The 13784-nt window shown below is 43.2% G+C and overlaps 1 protein-coding gene across 1 annotated transcript in view; it reads right to left on the bottom strand.

Moving 5' to 3' along the window:
* Window positions 1-13784, bottom strand: part of LOC100770382 (doublecortin domain-containing protein 2) — a 187551-nt gene that overhangs the window by 92330 nt on the left and 81437 nt on the right. Inside the window, exons 6-7 of the mRNA XM_027409331.2 lie at window positions 12166-12312; window positions 9131-9185 (exon numbers count right to left, since the gene is read on the bottom strand). Coding sequence (XP_027265132.1) covers window positions 9131-9185; window positions 12166-12312 — 202 coding nt within the window. The remainder of the gene's footprint in view (window positions 1-9130; window positions 9186-12165; window positions 12313-13784) is intronic.

Below are 13784 nucleotides of genomic sequence, written 5' to 3'. Positions count from 1 at the left end.
GCTGGGTAATGGTGACGAATGCCTTTAATCCCATCACTTGGGAGGCAGAGGCAGAAGGGATCTCTGAGTTTGAGGCCAGCCTGGTCTACAGAGTTCCAGGACAGCACAAGACTACACAGAGAAACTCTGTCTCCTCGAAAAAACAACAAAAAAGGAAGAAAGGAGAAAAAAGAAAGAGAGGTTGAAGACTGTGAGATGGCTCAGGGGTAAATGTATTAATGTCACCTTAACAAAGGAAAAGACTTCCTCTTGGGATGTTTAGACCTGAAGCAAGACCAACTAGGAATTCTCTACGGGTCTCCCAGTGTCTTCCAGTTCTCTGTGCTTTGTTTTCTGTGACCTATCTGTTGTCTCTGTGTCCCTGCTGCCTGCCCCTAACTAAGAGCTTTAATCTGTATTTGTTGAACAGCATAGAAAATGTGGTGTGGGAAATGAATGAGGAATACTTTTTTCCAGAAATCTTTAGCAGAGTTTCACAGGGAAGAAGCTACTTTACTGGCCAAGAGTAACACTCTGAACTGCAAACAGACATTATCAACCTATATCCACAAGGTTGTTAAGGGTTGTTCTGCTAAAGGTTGCTTACAACCTGTTTGCTTCTTTTAGCAAATGATAACCACAACACACACACACACACACACACACACACACACACACACACACACACGTATGTACGTACATACATACACACACACACACACACACGTATGTACGTACATACATACACACACACACACACACACACACACACACACACACACACACACACACACACACACACGAATACACAATGCCTGATAGTCAGGGGAATGAAAGAAAAATAGTTTAAGACTAAAGGCATGCATTTATCTTGGGTTGTATAAACTGATTGCATGGCAAGTCCAAAATTTGGGACTGTTCCCTTACTATCTTAAAGGCAGGAGGCTAGATTTAAACATTCTGAGTACACCGTGGGATAGCAAGATGAATTCATTGCTCTAAATTATCTCAAGGCATATTATTAAGTTGGTTACAAGACAGAAAAAAAGTTCTATTTCTGAAGGCAAGAAGTTTTCAGAAAAAAAAAAAATCTGTTCCCACGGGTATAGTTCTTGCTGCACAAAGAACTATAGAGCTGTGTTCGAACCTTCAGCACGCCTGTAGATTATCAGCGAGACGTGCATGGCTCTGACTCTAGAACAGGAGGAGGTGGGACACAAGGGTCGGAGCCCGCTGGCCAGCCAGTCCACCTAACTGATGATCACCAGGTTCAGTGACAGGCTTTATCTCAAAAACGAAGGTGAGGAGCTGTAGAACAGACCTCTATATACTTGTGCATACATGCGTACATACACCGCATGCACATGTGCACACACATACAAACATAGCCATTCGTACACACACACACAGTAATAAAATAATTTTGAAGACTGGTTGATTCCGGAAGGAATGTTGTTGATAACTGATGTTCACACATGCTCCAAACCATTCAGGAAGGACTGCTGTCCGGGAACCTTTCAAGTAAAGCACAAACCCAACTTAAAGAAAAAGAATTGCTAATACTTTGTCAGATAACTTGTATATGGTAGAGGAATAATAGGGAAGTTAAAGAAGGAGAAAGAGGAGAGGGAGGGACCGCCTGTTCCAAGTGTGACTTGAGAGGAAAGGGAGGGACCCCCCCCCCCCCGCTCCACATGTGACTGGGAATATGGTCAGCTATCAGCAGTCAATGCCACTGTAGATCAGAGAGCTTTGCCAACCCCTACTGTGATGGTAGCTGATAAAGCAGTCCTACTATGTGAGAACCCCTACTGTGATGGTACTTGATAAAGCAGTCCTACTATAAGCTGTTTGTAATCACACAGTGTTTTCCAAGTTTAAAGAAAGATATTGTCAGAAGCATTGACTACCAAGGTATGGTGTTTCTATTACCCTGTTTTCTCCCTGCTTCCCCATTCCCTATCTCTGTCTCCATCTCCCTCACCCCTCTCTATTTCTATATGTGTGATACAGAGGTATGAACCCCTGGATGCACATGTAGAGACCAGAGGCTGACATCAGGTGTCTCACAAAACCTAGAGCTCACCAAGTGGCTTGACTAGCTGGCCAGAAAACCGGAGATTCTCCTGTCTCCATCTCCTTGACACTGGGATTATAAGAACATGCCACCATGTCTAGTTTTTGGTATGGGAGCTGGAGATCCAAACCCAGGTCATTGTGTTTCCCAGGCAAGCACTTTACCTACTAAGTCATCTCCTCCACCTCCTATGCTGAAGTCTTCTAACATCAGAAGTACTAGAAACACCCACTGTATTGTGTGGCTCTGAAAGATCCATCCCTGAAACAGCACATTATAGCTATATGTCAAAATCAAGAAGCAGACAGAATTTATAGGATGCCATGCAAAAACTTGGCACCAGGAGTCACTTCAGCCACTGGCCTTCCTGTGCCTCACAGACTTCCCCTTCTGACACTGGCCCGTCTGTACCTCACATGCACACTGATGGATAAGATAGGAAGAGCAAACTTGGCTCCAAACAAAAACATAGCCATCAATAACCTCTCAATCTATGAACAGTGTGGGGAGGGGGTCAGTTGGATTTCACTTCTACAGTTCTCTGGCCTCTCTCCTTGAAGATATAACCAACTCTGGCTTCCTTCGCTGCAACAATAAATCTATTTCCAAACCTCATAGACTTGCACCCAAAAAATATAGGTCATACAATATCGTCTGAGGCCATTTTCTGAGGAGCTCCTCAGTGCGACGTTACTCGGCTGGTATTTCTCTCATCTGCACCTAGTGATGGCAGGTATGATCTGCCACTTTGCCCATCCTGAACTCAGTTTCCCAGGTAGCAAAATGCAATTTGAAGAACAGGAAATTTTTATTTTAATGTGTTTAAAATTTTCCTCATAGTGACTTTGTGAGACTCATGAAGTCATAGTAACCAACTGATTCTTGTGTCAAACCCCTGACAATCCTAATATTTGACCCCAAATATTACTGACCATAATATGCATTAACAAGATGGTAACAAAAACAAGTGGATTCACTTTCAGTATTTCTGCCATTTTTACCTGTTTTCCACTAGATGGAGCCCTGATCCTGTGTGGTGTGACACTGCAAGTAGAAGTTCTGCATGCAAGGTGCTTTCTTTATAAAATAAATCACTTTTCTCTTCCTTTTGGTTTTAAGGCTAGAATAATAACCTAAAATTATTTTCCACTTAGTAATTTCTGCATTTCTCTCACTTATCAGTTGGCAGAGCATTTTGTACAATGAATTATACTGGTTGTTTTCAGTCTATTTGTATTCCTAAAGTCCTATTTCTCTCTCTCTCTCTCTCTCTCTCTCTCTCTCTCTCTCTCTCTCTCTCTCTCTCTCTCTCTGTCTCTCTCCCTCCCTCCCTCCCTCTCCCTCCCTCCCTCCCTCCCACCTCCCTTTCTCCTTCCCTCCCAGAACCCTCTCTCCTTCCCACTCTTCCTCATGCAATAAAACAATTACTAGGAAGCAAGCTACATGGGAGACATAAATTCTTAACAATCTAATTGTATGACCCCTTTAAGTTCAGTGCTGGGTGAGGTTAACTAGTACCTAAAGTGGGAAGCTCAACCCCTCCTACACAGTCCCCTATCTTATACCCCTTCCAGGGAGCCAGACAGTTAATGATCTAACAAGCCCAGCATTCTCCAGGGAACCTATTAATTATAGAAAAGGTGTAAATTAGTTCTGTTAAAAACCAAGCTTGTGACTGGGTTTACTGGCATAGGATGCTGTCATTGGCTCAGTGCCAAGCATCCATACATACCCTAAGTGAGTTGAATGAGAACTCTGTTCACCAGGTCCTGTGCTCCAGATTATTCTCTGCTCAAATGAATGCTAACCACACAGCAACACAACCTTCACTTACTTTCTCCCTCCTTGTTTGAACAGACTATCCTTTAAGCTCTTCCCTGGTTGACATCAAAGGCACCAGGCATAATCTTCTCTTGTGTGCTAGAATTATAACCTATACACAGTCAAGCTTTGAAATCTCTAGACACCCAAGTACTGCAACTGTGCCCAGGAAGGAACACGTACTCAACAATAGCTGCTAGGCAAGTAAACTGACCAGCAGTAACACACTCAAAACAGAGTTATAATAAATAAATATACCATCAACCCTGCAGCCACAGAGCCCAGTTACCTGCATCCCATACTTGTACTTTAGCCACCCTCTGCCTCTTACTTCTATTCTTTCCTCAATCTGCATTTGCCATAATAAGCTTTGAAAATTATAAATCAAAGGCTGAAGAAATGGCTTAGTGGTTAACAGCCCTTGCTGCTCTTGCAGATGACCCAAGTTGGCTTCCTAGGATCCATGTCAGACATCTTACAACCACCTGTAACTCCAGTTACAGGGGATCTGACACTCTCTTCTGGCCTCAACAGATACCTGCATTCATGCGCGCGCGCGCGCGCGCACACACACACACACACACACACACACACACACACACACACACACACACACACACACGTGTGCACAATTTTAATGTCTGAGTCTTTAAAAGTACTAATCAAATACTAGCATTCTTCCTGTAAGCCCCTCAATGAAGGCCTGGATACAAGCCTGGCTGCTCCTCCTACTTCATTCAGCATCCACTGCCCTGGTCTTTTCCCTCCCTTTCACCTACAACCTGTATAACTTTGGTTCCCCTGCCTCAACTCCACCCCCCTCATCTCCTTTCTGCATGACTGGCTCCTGCATATTGCAAATATCTCAGCTTGAGAGACTTTTATATGAGTCAATGCTCTGCCATATTTTAGTTCACTTATAGCATTTAAGGCTGTCTGAAATTATTTACCTGTTTGTTGTTGAATATTCTATCCAACTAATCTTAATTCCCCTGGTACACACATGTGGTCTTGAAAAGATACCATGTAAGATACTGGTCAGTCTCTTTATACTTATAACACTAAGTATGTATAGTTGTTCCTGGCACCTAGTAAATATTCAACAAGTATGTGTTGAGGGGGTGGCTGATAGGACAAACAGACTGATATAATAGGTTGATAGAGTGGATAGGCAGGTGATAGAATGGGTGAGTGGCTTGTAGAGTGGATGGATGGATGGATGGATGGATGGATGGATGGATGGATGGATGATAGAATGGATGGGTGACAGAGTGGATAAGTGCATGGTTGGTAGGGCAGATGTATAGGTGAGGAAAGGTGATGGGTGGATAAGTAGATGGCTGAGAGTGGGTGAGTAAATGGCTGATGGAGTGGATGAATGGATCATTAGCAGAGTGGAAAGGTGAAGGCTGATAAAATGGGTGAGTGGCACCTAATGGAGTGGACAGATGCATGGCTGATAAAGTAAAAGGAGTTGTAGCTGACAGGGCATACGAATGAATGGCAGATAGAGTGGAAGGATGGAGATGAATAAGGCTGATAAGATGAATGGTTGGATGGTTGATGGAGTGAATAGGTGGAGGACTCAGAATGGGTGAAAGGATGACTCGTAGAGTGTGCAGATGGATGGCTGTTTGTGTGGATGGGTGGTGGATAGAGCAGAAGGATGTGTGGTTGATAGTTGAAGGATAGATAGCTGATGGGGTGAATGGGTGCATGGCTGATGGAGTCGATGGACGCATGACTGATAATGTGAGTACTGAATAGATAGAACACTGTGGGGGCACTCTGAGAAGAGAGGCAAACTGTCGGTTTAACTTTTCTATTTTATAACATGGAGATGAATTTAACCATTTTGAGCCTCTTTTCCAATGAATGGGAGTGTTCCTTATATCTTTGAGTCACTTCTTCAGCGAGACCTCTGCACAGCTATCTAAATTGTTTCTTTTTCTTTGTTGTCTCTCATACTGTTCTGCAGTTTTCTTCCATTTATTTTATCATTCTCTAGTTATCCACTGACTTACAGAATTGTTGGGTCAACAGTTGTCTCCTGCAGTAGACCTTATCATCGCATCGATCAAACAGATGCACATCTTTTTACTCATCTCTACCTGCCCACAGCTCATCCCCAACCAGACACCTGAATACTGAATCATCAGAGAACAAGTATTCAGAAATCTTCCTAGGGAGGGAGGGAGTGAGTGAGTGAGTGAGTGAGTGAGTGAGTGAGTGAGTGAGTGAGTGAGTGAGAAAGGATGGAAACCACATGAGTGTGCTGGAACATGTGATACGGTCTTACATTGTTAATGAACATTTTAGTTTTTCAGATTCCATACTAGTAAACACAAAATTGCAACGTGCAATAGCTGGGAATGTGAAGAGCTGGGTTGTGACCTTAGTCTTGCCATCAATTTTCCCTGTGACTCTGGGTGAGTTATTCAGTTACAATGGGTTTCTGTTTAACCACTGCTTGTCCATTGTACTCTGAGAGTGAAGAACTCAAACTTGAATGTTGTATGTGCAGAAGCAATTCTTCCACAAAATTAGAGAATAAAATACAAATCCTGGGCCTGGAAAGATGGTTCAGAGGCTAAGTATGCTTACTGTTCTTTCAGAACACACAAGTTTGGTTCCTAACCCCCACATACAGGCAGCCTGTAATTCCAGCTTCAGGGCATCTGACACCCTTCTCTAGCATTGGCAGGTACCTGCACTCATGTGCTCATAGCCCCACAAAGGCACATACACATACTTAAAAATAAAATAAACCTTAATAAATAAATCTCCCAAACCCTTGAGTATATAGTTTCATTTATAATTTTTAGTGGTAAAGATACTTTTCAGCTACTGAAATACAAAGTCTCCTCTTCCTCTCTACCTTAAGAGGTTAGATTCTCTATGCCTAGGTCACCTGTGGTGACCTGAATTGTCCCCTCCAGGTTCCTACTCATCCATTCCCTCAAGCTACATTACTACTGATGGCCTGGGTCATGCCAAGCTGTCCTATGTCTTAGCAGTACTACACAGTCTCTGTGCTTCAAATTTATCATTATGTGGCTGGCCAAATCAATTCAGCACATTTGGAAACAAGTCATTGTTAATTATTTCTTCTGCCTGTCCTCTTCCTGGTCATTGAACTACCATTTTCTTCTGGTATCCAAGCTCAAAAGCTCAAAAGCTCTGTGATTACCTGGGTTTCTATCTTCTACAGCAACCTTAACTACCCAATCACCAAGCAAACTGTCTCTTCAAGAATAATAATCAGTTCCAGTGTCCCTTGCTGTCAACCTAGTCTAGACTCGCCATGTTCTACTCAGGCCACTTCCTGTGGCTTACCTATGGAATCATTACATTAAGTCTCTTCTCTGCCTAAAAGTGAGGACTTGGGTGGACACCGAATACTGGCTACCATGACGGCATCTTCATGTACCCAATTTCTCCTTCCTTCACACCACCCTGCTCCTAAAACCCCTTTCCTCAGCTGCATCTACTAGAATCTGCACTGGTACTCAAAGGCAGTGCTGACAGTGTATGTTCTTGGTGGTCATATGCTGGGTACTCAGTTTCAGGCTGCTCAGAACCTTCCAGGTGGTTTTCTGTCTTTCCCTTAGAGTATGAGGAGCATCAGGGATAAGAGCTTGGTCATAAGTAGCACAGTCTCCATGAATGAGTGAAAAGTCCAACAATACAAACAGAAAATGATCTTTTTCGTTAAGAATGTCATGTAACAAGACAGCAGGAAATGATACATACTTGTTCATTAGGAGACAATATCACTGATTCCCCAAGTACTTATAACACACCACAACATGACTGCTGCTCACCTAATTAGAGTGGGGTAGGAATGCTAGATCAGTTCTGATCACTCCTGCTGAGGCCACTGAGAGAGATCAGAGAATTCTCAGACAGAAAAACCTGGTAGAGCATCCCACCAAACAAAGTGGACTTCATCCTCAAGGGAGCTATGGATGAGAGTGTGCAGTAGGGGTTGAACTGCAGTGAAGACTGGAGATTGGGGTGAGCTACAGTGCAGACTAAAGGTTAGGAGGTGAGGTGCAGTGCAGACTGGAGATCAGAGAGTGAGCTGCAGTGCAGTTAGGGGATGAGCTGCAGTGCAGTTGGGGGATGAGCGGCAGTGCAGTTAGGGGATGAGTTGCAGTGCTGTTAGGGGATGAGCGGCAGTGCAGTTGGGGGATGAGCTGCAGTGCAATTGAGGGATGATCTGCAGTGCAGTTGGGGGATGAGCAGCAGTGCAGTTGGGGGATGAGCAGCAGTGCAGTTGGGGGATGAGCTGCAGTGCAGTTAGGGGATGAGCTGCAGTGCAGTTAGGGGATGAGCGGCAGTGCAGTTGGAGGATGAGCAGCAGTGCAGTTGGGGGATGAGCGGCAGTGCAGTTGGGGGATGAGCTGCAGTGCAGTTAGGGGATGAGCTGCAGTGCAGTTAGGGGATGAGCGGCAGTGCAGTTGGGGGATGAGCAGCAGTGCAGTTGGGGGATGATTTGCAGTGCTGTTAGGGGATGAGCGGCAGTGCAGTTGGGGGATGAGCTGCAGTGCAGTTGGGGGATGAGCGGCAGTGCAGTTGGGGGATGAACGGCAGTGCAGTTAGGGGATGAGCTGCAGTGCAGTTGGGGGATGAGCGGCAGTGCAGTTGGGGGATGAGCTGCAGCACAGTTGGGGGATGAGCGGCAGTGCAGTTAGGGGATGAGCTGCAGTGCAGACTGGAGGTTGGAGGATGAGCTGCAGTGCAGAATGAACGGTTAGCAGATTCCCACATCACAGGCACATCATCAATCCTTGGTCAGGTAACAAGCAGTGAGGGAGTGAGTGACTAGGGAAAACATCTGGGGTGGAATAAAACATTTAGGATATTCTTGATTTTTTTTTTCAGAGGACAACTGAGGGTGGCCATCTTCTTACCTTCCTTTTTAGTCTTTGTTAGAAACAGGCAACAAGACTACCCAAGCACTACTGTGACCTAGCAAGATTGGCACAGCCATTTGAATTACTACTCAGACCATACCCACAACATAAGCTGCATCATGTTTACACAAGCAAAAGGTTTTGGATTCTATCTTCTAAAAGCATTAGCTCTTGTTTGGGACTTCAGTTATAACACTGAAATTCTAGTAATGTTTCACATAGTTGCTTATATTCCACTAGGTAGCTAAGATTTATTCCTTCGAATTTAATTGAAGCCCAAAGGATGGCTCTATAGAGATATAGAACATTAATGAGGAAAGCTGCTGATACTTACACTCCCTTTAGACTTCCTCGATCCAACTATGGGAGGTAGTGAAGAAGCTTTCTGACTGTGGAAACAAATTGCAATTTAGAGATGTGAATTTGGGTTACAAATAATACAGAAGTATGACAAGCTATTACCTGCTATCACCTCCCAGAAGCCACTGTCCATTGAGTCTTGTGGTTAGTGCCATAAAACCTCAAAATTCCATTCTAAATCTAAATTCTAATGGTTTCCTAGATATTATCTGACTTGATGCTTACAAACAAACTTTAATACAAGTTTTTTTTTAATAAGAGTGTGGTAGTTTAAATGTAATTGGCCCCCATAATCTCACAGGGAGTGGCATTATTAGGAAGTGTGGCCTTGTTGGAGGAAGGTATGGCCTTGTTGGAGGAAGTGTGCCACTGTGGGGGTAGGCTTTGACATCTCTTTCTCAAGCTTCACTCAGTATGACAGTCACATTGCTTCCTGTTGCCTATAAAATGTAGGACTCTCAGCTACTTCTACAGCACCATGTCTGTCTGTCTGCACACCACCATGTCCCACCATAACAATAATGGACTGAGCCTCTGAACTGTAAACCACCCCAATTAAACATTTTCCTTTATAAGAGTTGCTGCAGCCATCGTGTCTCCTCACACAAATAGAAACCCTAATTAAGGCAAACAGTTTTAATTTAAATTCCCAAACTTTCTATTTATAGATAAAAACATTTTTAAGCTAAGTAACAACTATGCCAGATTGAGTCAAAGCAATAAATTTGTTGGGTATGGTGGCCCCCATTTGTAATCCTACCCCTAAGGAAGCAGAGTCTTAGGTATCAAGGTACCAAGGTAGCCCAGGTTACACAAGAGTCTCTCTTAAAAATAATAATAATGACTCTTTTTTTTAGTTTTTTGAGACAGAGTTTATCTGTGTATCTTTGGCTGTCCTGAAATTCACTCTGTAGACCAGGTTGACCTTGGACTTACAGAGATCTGCCTGCCCCTGCCTCCTAAGTTCTGGGATTAAAGGTGTGTGCCACCACACCCAGCATAATGATGACTTTAAAAAATAATGTCTATTATGTCCACTTGTGATGGAAAGGAATGAAAAGTGCTGGCATTTATATTCAGGGAGTTTTTAAACAGGTCAATCATCACCAAATAATAATAATAATTGTTATTCCTAAGTTTCAGATGTCTGTGCCAAAAATCCATCTTGAAATCTATCTCCAAAAATAGGACACATATATAACAGTAAACCTCATTAATGTGTATGAGAGAGGCCAATGAGTCACAGTTTTTACATTGTCACTAAGTGCCCAATGCTGCTCATAGGAGGCTCAACCACTGCTAAGCAGAAGTTGTTAAAGGATAGATTTCATGACTGAGTAATCAGCAACCAGTCTGTCAGCACACAACTCTAAGGCTCATGAAGGCCTTGGCTCCTATATAGGCCCTACATTTGATTCTGCTACTCAGAGAAGCCTCAGCTTCTGTGGTGATGATCCACTCTGCCTCTGCAAAGAAGAGCCATGGAAAGGCAAATTTAAGAGCCAAGAGGCCCTGAACTCTGTATAGATCAACAGAGATGAATCCCCAACACCCACCCAGAAAGCTCCAGTGTCACAGCTCAAGGCTCTACAGCACAGACACTAGGCTATACCTGACATTCTCCCAAAGGGTACTTCCAAGAGGAAAAGCATACCTAGTACAACCACTTGCTGAGGAGATGGCTCTGGGGATAAAGTATTTGCTACAGAAGCGTGAAGACTAGTTAGAGTCTCCAACCCATGGAAATACTGGTTGGGCACAGAGACTGCCTTGTAATCTCAGGGCTCAAGAGGCAGAGATAAGGGGTCCCTGGAACAAGCTGCCTTAAACTGAATCAGCAAGCTTACATGAGAGACCTTGTCTCAAATAATAAAGTTGGGAGCAGCCAAGAAAGATACTTGACATTAACCTTTGACCTCTACATATCCGTGTGTCCACATACAAGTAAACACACACACACACACACACACACACACACACACACACACACACACACACACACATACAAGTCTGAAGGTTTGGCACTGACTCTATACTCAGCTTCCCTATCTGTTTGTACAAGTACAATTACATTGCTTTTATATGTTACGGTTTTTTAAAGGGGATGGAGGGAATGTAAGCCAGATGAGGCTATGCATGCCTATAATCCCAGAACTCAGAGGTAGAGGCAGAAAAGAGTATAAGTTCACAGCCAGCGTGGGCTGCATAGAAAGTTAGAGGTCAGTCTGGTATATGAGAGACCCTGTCTCAAAAAGATAAACAAATAAAAATAATAATGAGTGTAAGCTTCTGTAAGTTTCTATACAAACCAAATGAAAATCCGTGTGTTTTGGCTACACTTTTAGACTCTAAAACTGTCCATGAGATTTATACAGAGAGCTCATTGCCTGTTATCTTCTTCACAAAAATGGAGCTCTGTGTTTACTTTAAACTTGGTGCTGATCTTTTCGCAAATTCCAACAGTGTGTTTTATGCAACAGTTCTCGGTCATGAATGCCATCTATTCTAACTGATGACTAAGACTGGTGGTTACAGAAAACACTTTTTTTGTTTCATTTTGAGAGAGGCTAGCCTTGAACTCACTATATAGTTGAGGATGATCTTAACCTCCTGATCCTCCTGCATCCACCTCTGGGCTTGGAATACCATGTGCACCATCACATCTACCATCAATCACATGCTTATGTTTACATGTTCCAAATAGACGGGAACACACAAGATAATGGCCTTTCTACCCTCATTGCCCACTCTTAATCCCCCTCTTCCTCCCTTTACACTGACATTGCTCCAGTATTACTTCAAGCAGTAACTAAAGAGTGAGAGTGGCCAGGCATTGGTGGCGCACGCCTTTAATCCCAGCACTCAGGAGGCAGAGACAGGCGGATCTCTGTGAATTCGAGACCAGCCTGGTCTCCAGAGCGAGATCCAGGATAGGCACAGAGAAACCCTGTCTCAAAAAAAAAAAAAAAAAAGAGTGAGAGTGAGTGGACAAGAACGAAGAAGACTTACCCATAAGGCCTTCTCATCGCTGACTTGTCAAAAAGTAACTCACTGTAAGGTAGTCTCTTAAACTTATCTCTGCCAACAGCCACGTAAAACTGCCCGTTCTCCAGCTCTGACCCACTCTCGATCAGTTTTCCTTCTAAAGTATAAAGCCTGTCAAAACACCAATGCCAACAATTAGAATTTCTATAGCATTTGGAGAGCTGCTTAAGAGTGGTAACTAAGTAAGGGCACTCCATTCTTGACTTGGCTCATCTGTTACTCTTCCAATTACTGATTGTGAAGTCAACAGATTCAACAGGAATCCTCTTTCATACCATCGATCTGGGCACTATCTGGCTGACCAGGCACATCAATGACCCTGGCAGTCAAGCACAGAGATCCCTTCTGGTGCCAGAGGAAGAGTTTAGAGGGAAAAGAGAAAAGTTATTTGTATAGAATGTATTTATTTTCATTTGTTATTACTGGGGGAGGAGGGGTTGGAATGTCTGTGCCATGGTGGAAGTGTGGATGGAGGTCAGAAGCCAGCATTCAGGAGTTAGTTCTTTCCTTCCAAGAATCACACTCAGTTCTTCAGGCTTAAGCAGCAAGGAAGTGTCTACACTCACAAAGCTATCTCAACAGCCCCAGAATGTGGTGTTTAAATGAAGCTGAGCTTCCATGGATGACTGACTGACGCATTTGTCAACACTGTTTCCGTGTATTTTCTAGGTGTACTCGTGGGCCAAGCTTCCTGCCACATTCTCTATTAAGGATAGCCTCTGGCCAAGGTACTACAGCCAAACACACAGAAGTGGGTCAGAAGAAAAGAGGTGAAAGAAGGGCAGGGGCAAGCCAGCACTAATGACGCAGAACTGCATAGCAGACATGCTTCTGTCTCCTTTTTTAGCCTTGCCTAAGCAGGAGAGTGAGCACGATCCTCCCAGAGCTGTGGGGTTCATAGAGCCTCCTTTACTGTAAAACTGCTGCTGTAACCACAATTAATATGTCACTTATTGTAAGAACACTGATTTTTTTTACTAGATGGTTTAAATTATCTACAGAATGCTTTTAAAGAGAGGAAAGCAGGCCATAAGAAAACTAAACCAGGAAGATAATGCAATTTAGAAGATTATAAATATGAGATAGTAGTTAGTAGGGTTTCAGCATGTGTTAGAAAAATTTTCAAATGTCTTACATTACATAAAAAAGTGAATAACAAAAAAAGGTGAATAACAATAATAAAATCCTTCTATCAAAGCTGAGGTAGAAACATCATGAGCTCAAGGTTAGCCAGGGCTACATAGTGAGTTCCAGACTAGCTAGCCATGACTACAGACTTTGTATCAAAGAAGGAAAAAGGGGGTCCATTGATCTAGCAGCTGGCCATGAAGAACACTGAAAATATTCATATAAGTCATGAAAAGTATTAATTCTTAGCATGCAGATGTTAACATCTTTTTGTAGTGATGCATTATTTATGATTTAATGAAGATTACCTGAAGTATCAGAATGCAAAGCCAGTCACACTAGTTAGCTATAGAAGCTAGGCAGTGGTGGTGCACACATTTAATCCCAGGACTCGGGAGACAGAGGTAGACAGATCTCTGTTAGTTCAAGGCCATACTGAGCTATATGAAATTGAT

This window comes from Cricetulus griseus, chromosome 3 (assembly GCF_003668045.3).
Source record: "Cricetulus griseus strain 17A/GY chromosome 3, alternate assembly CriGri-PICRH-1.0, whole genome shotgun sequence".
NCBI lineage: Eukaryota > Metazoa > Chordata > Mammalia > Rodentia > Cricetidae > Cricetulus > Cricetulus griseus.
The sequence above is the reverse complement of the archived record's forward strand: the minus strand, read 5'-3'. Positions and strand labels throughout refer to the sequence as shown.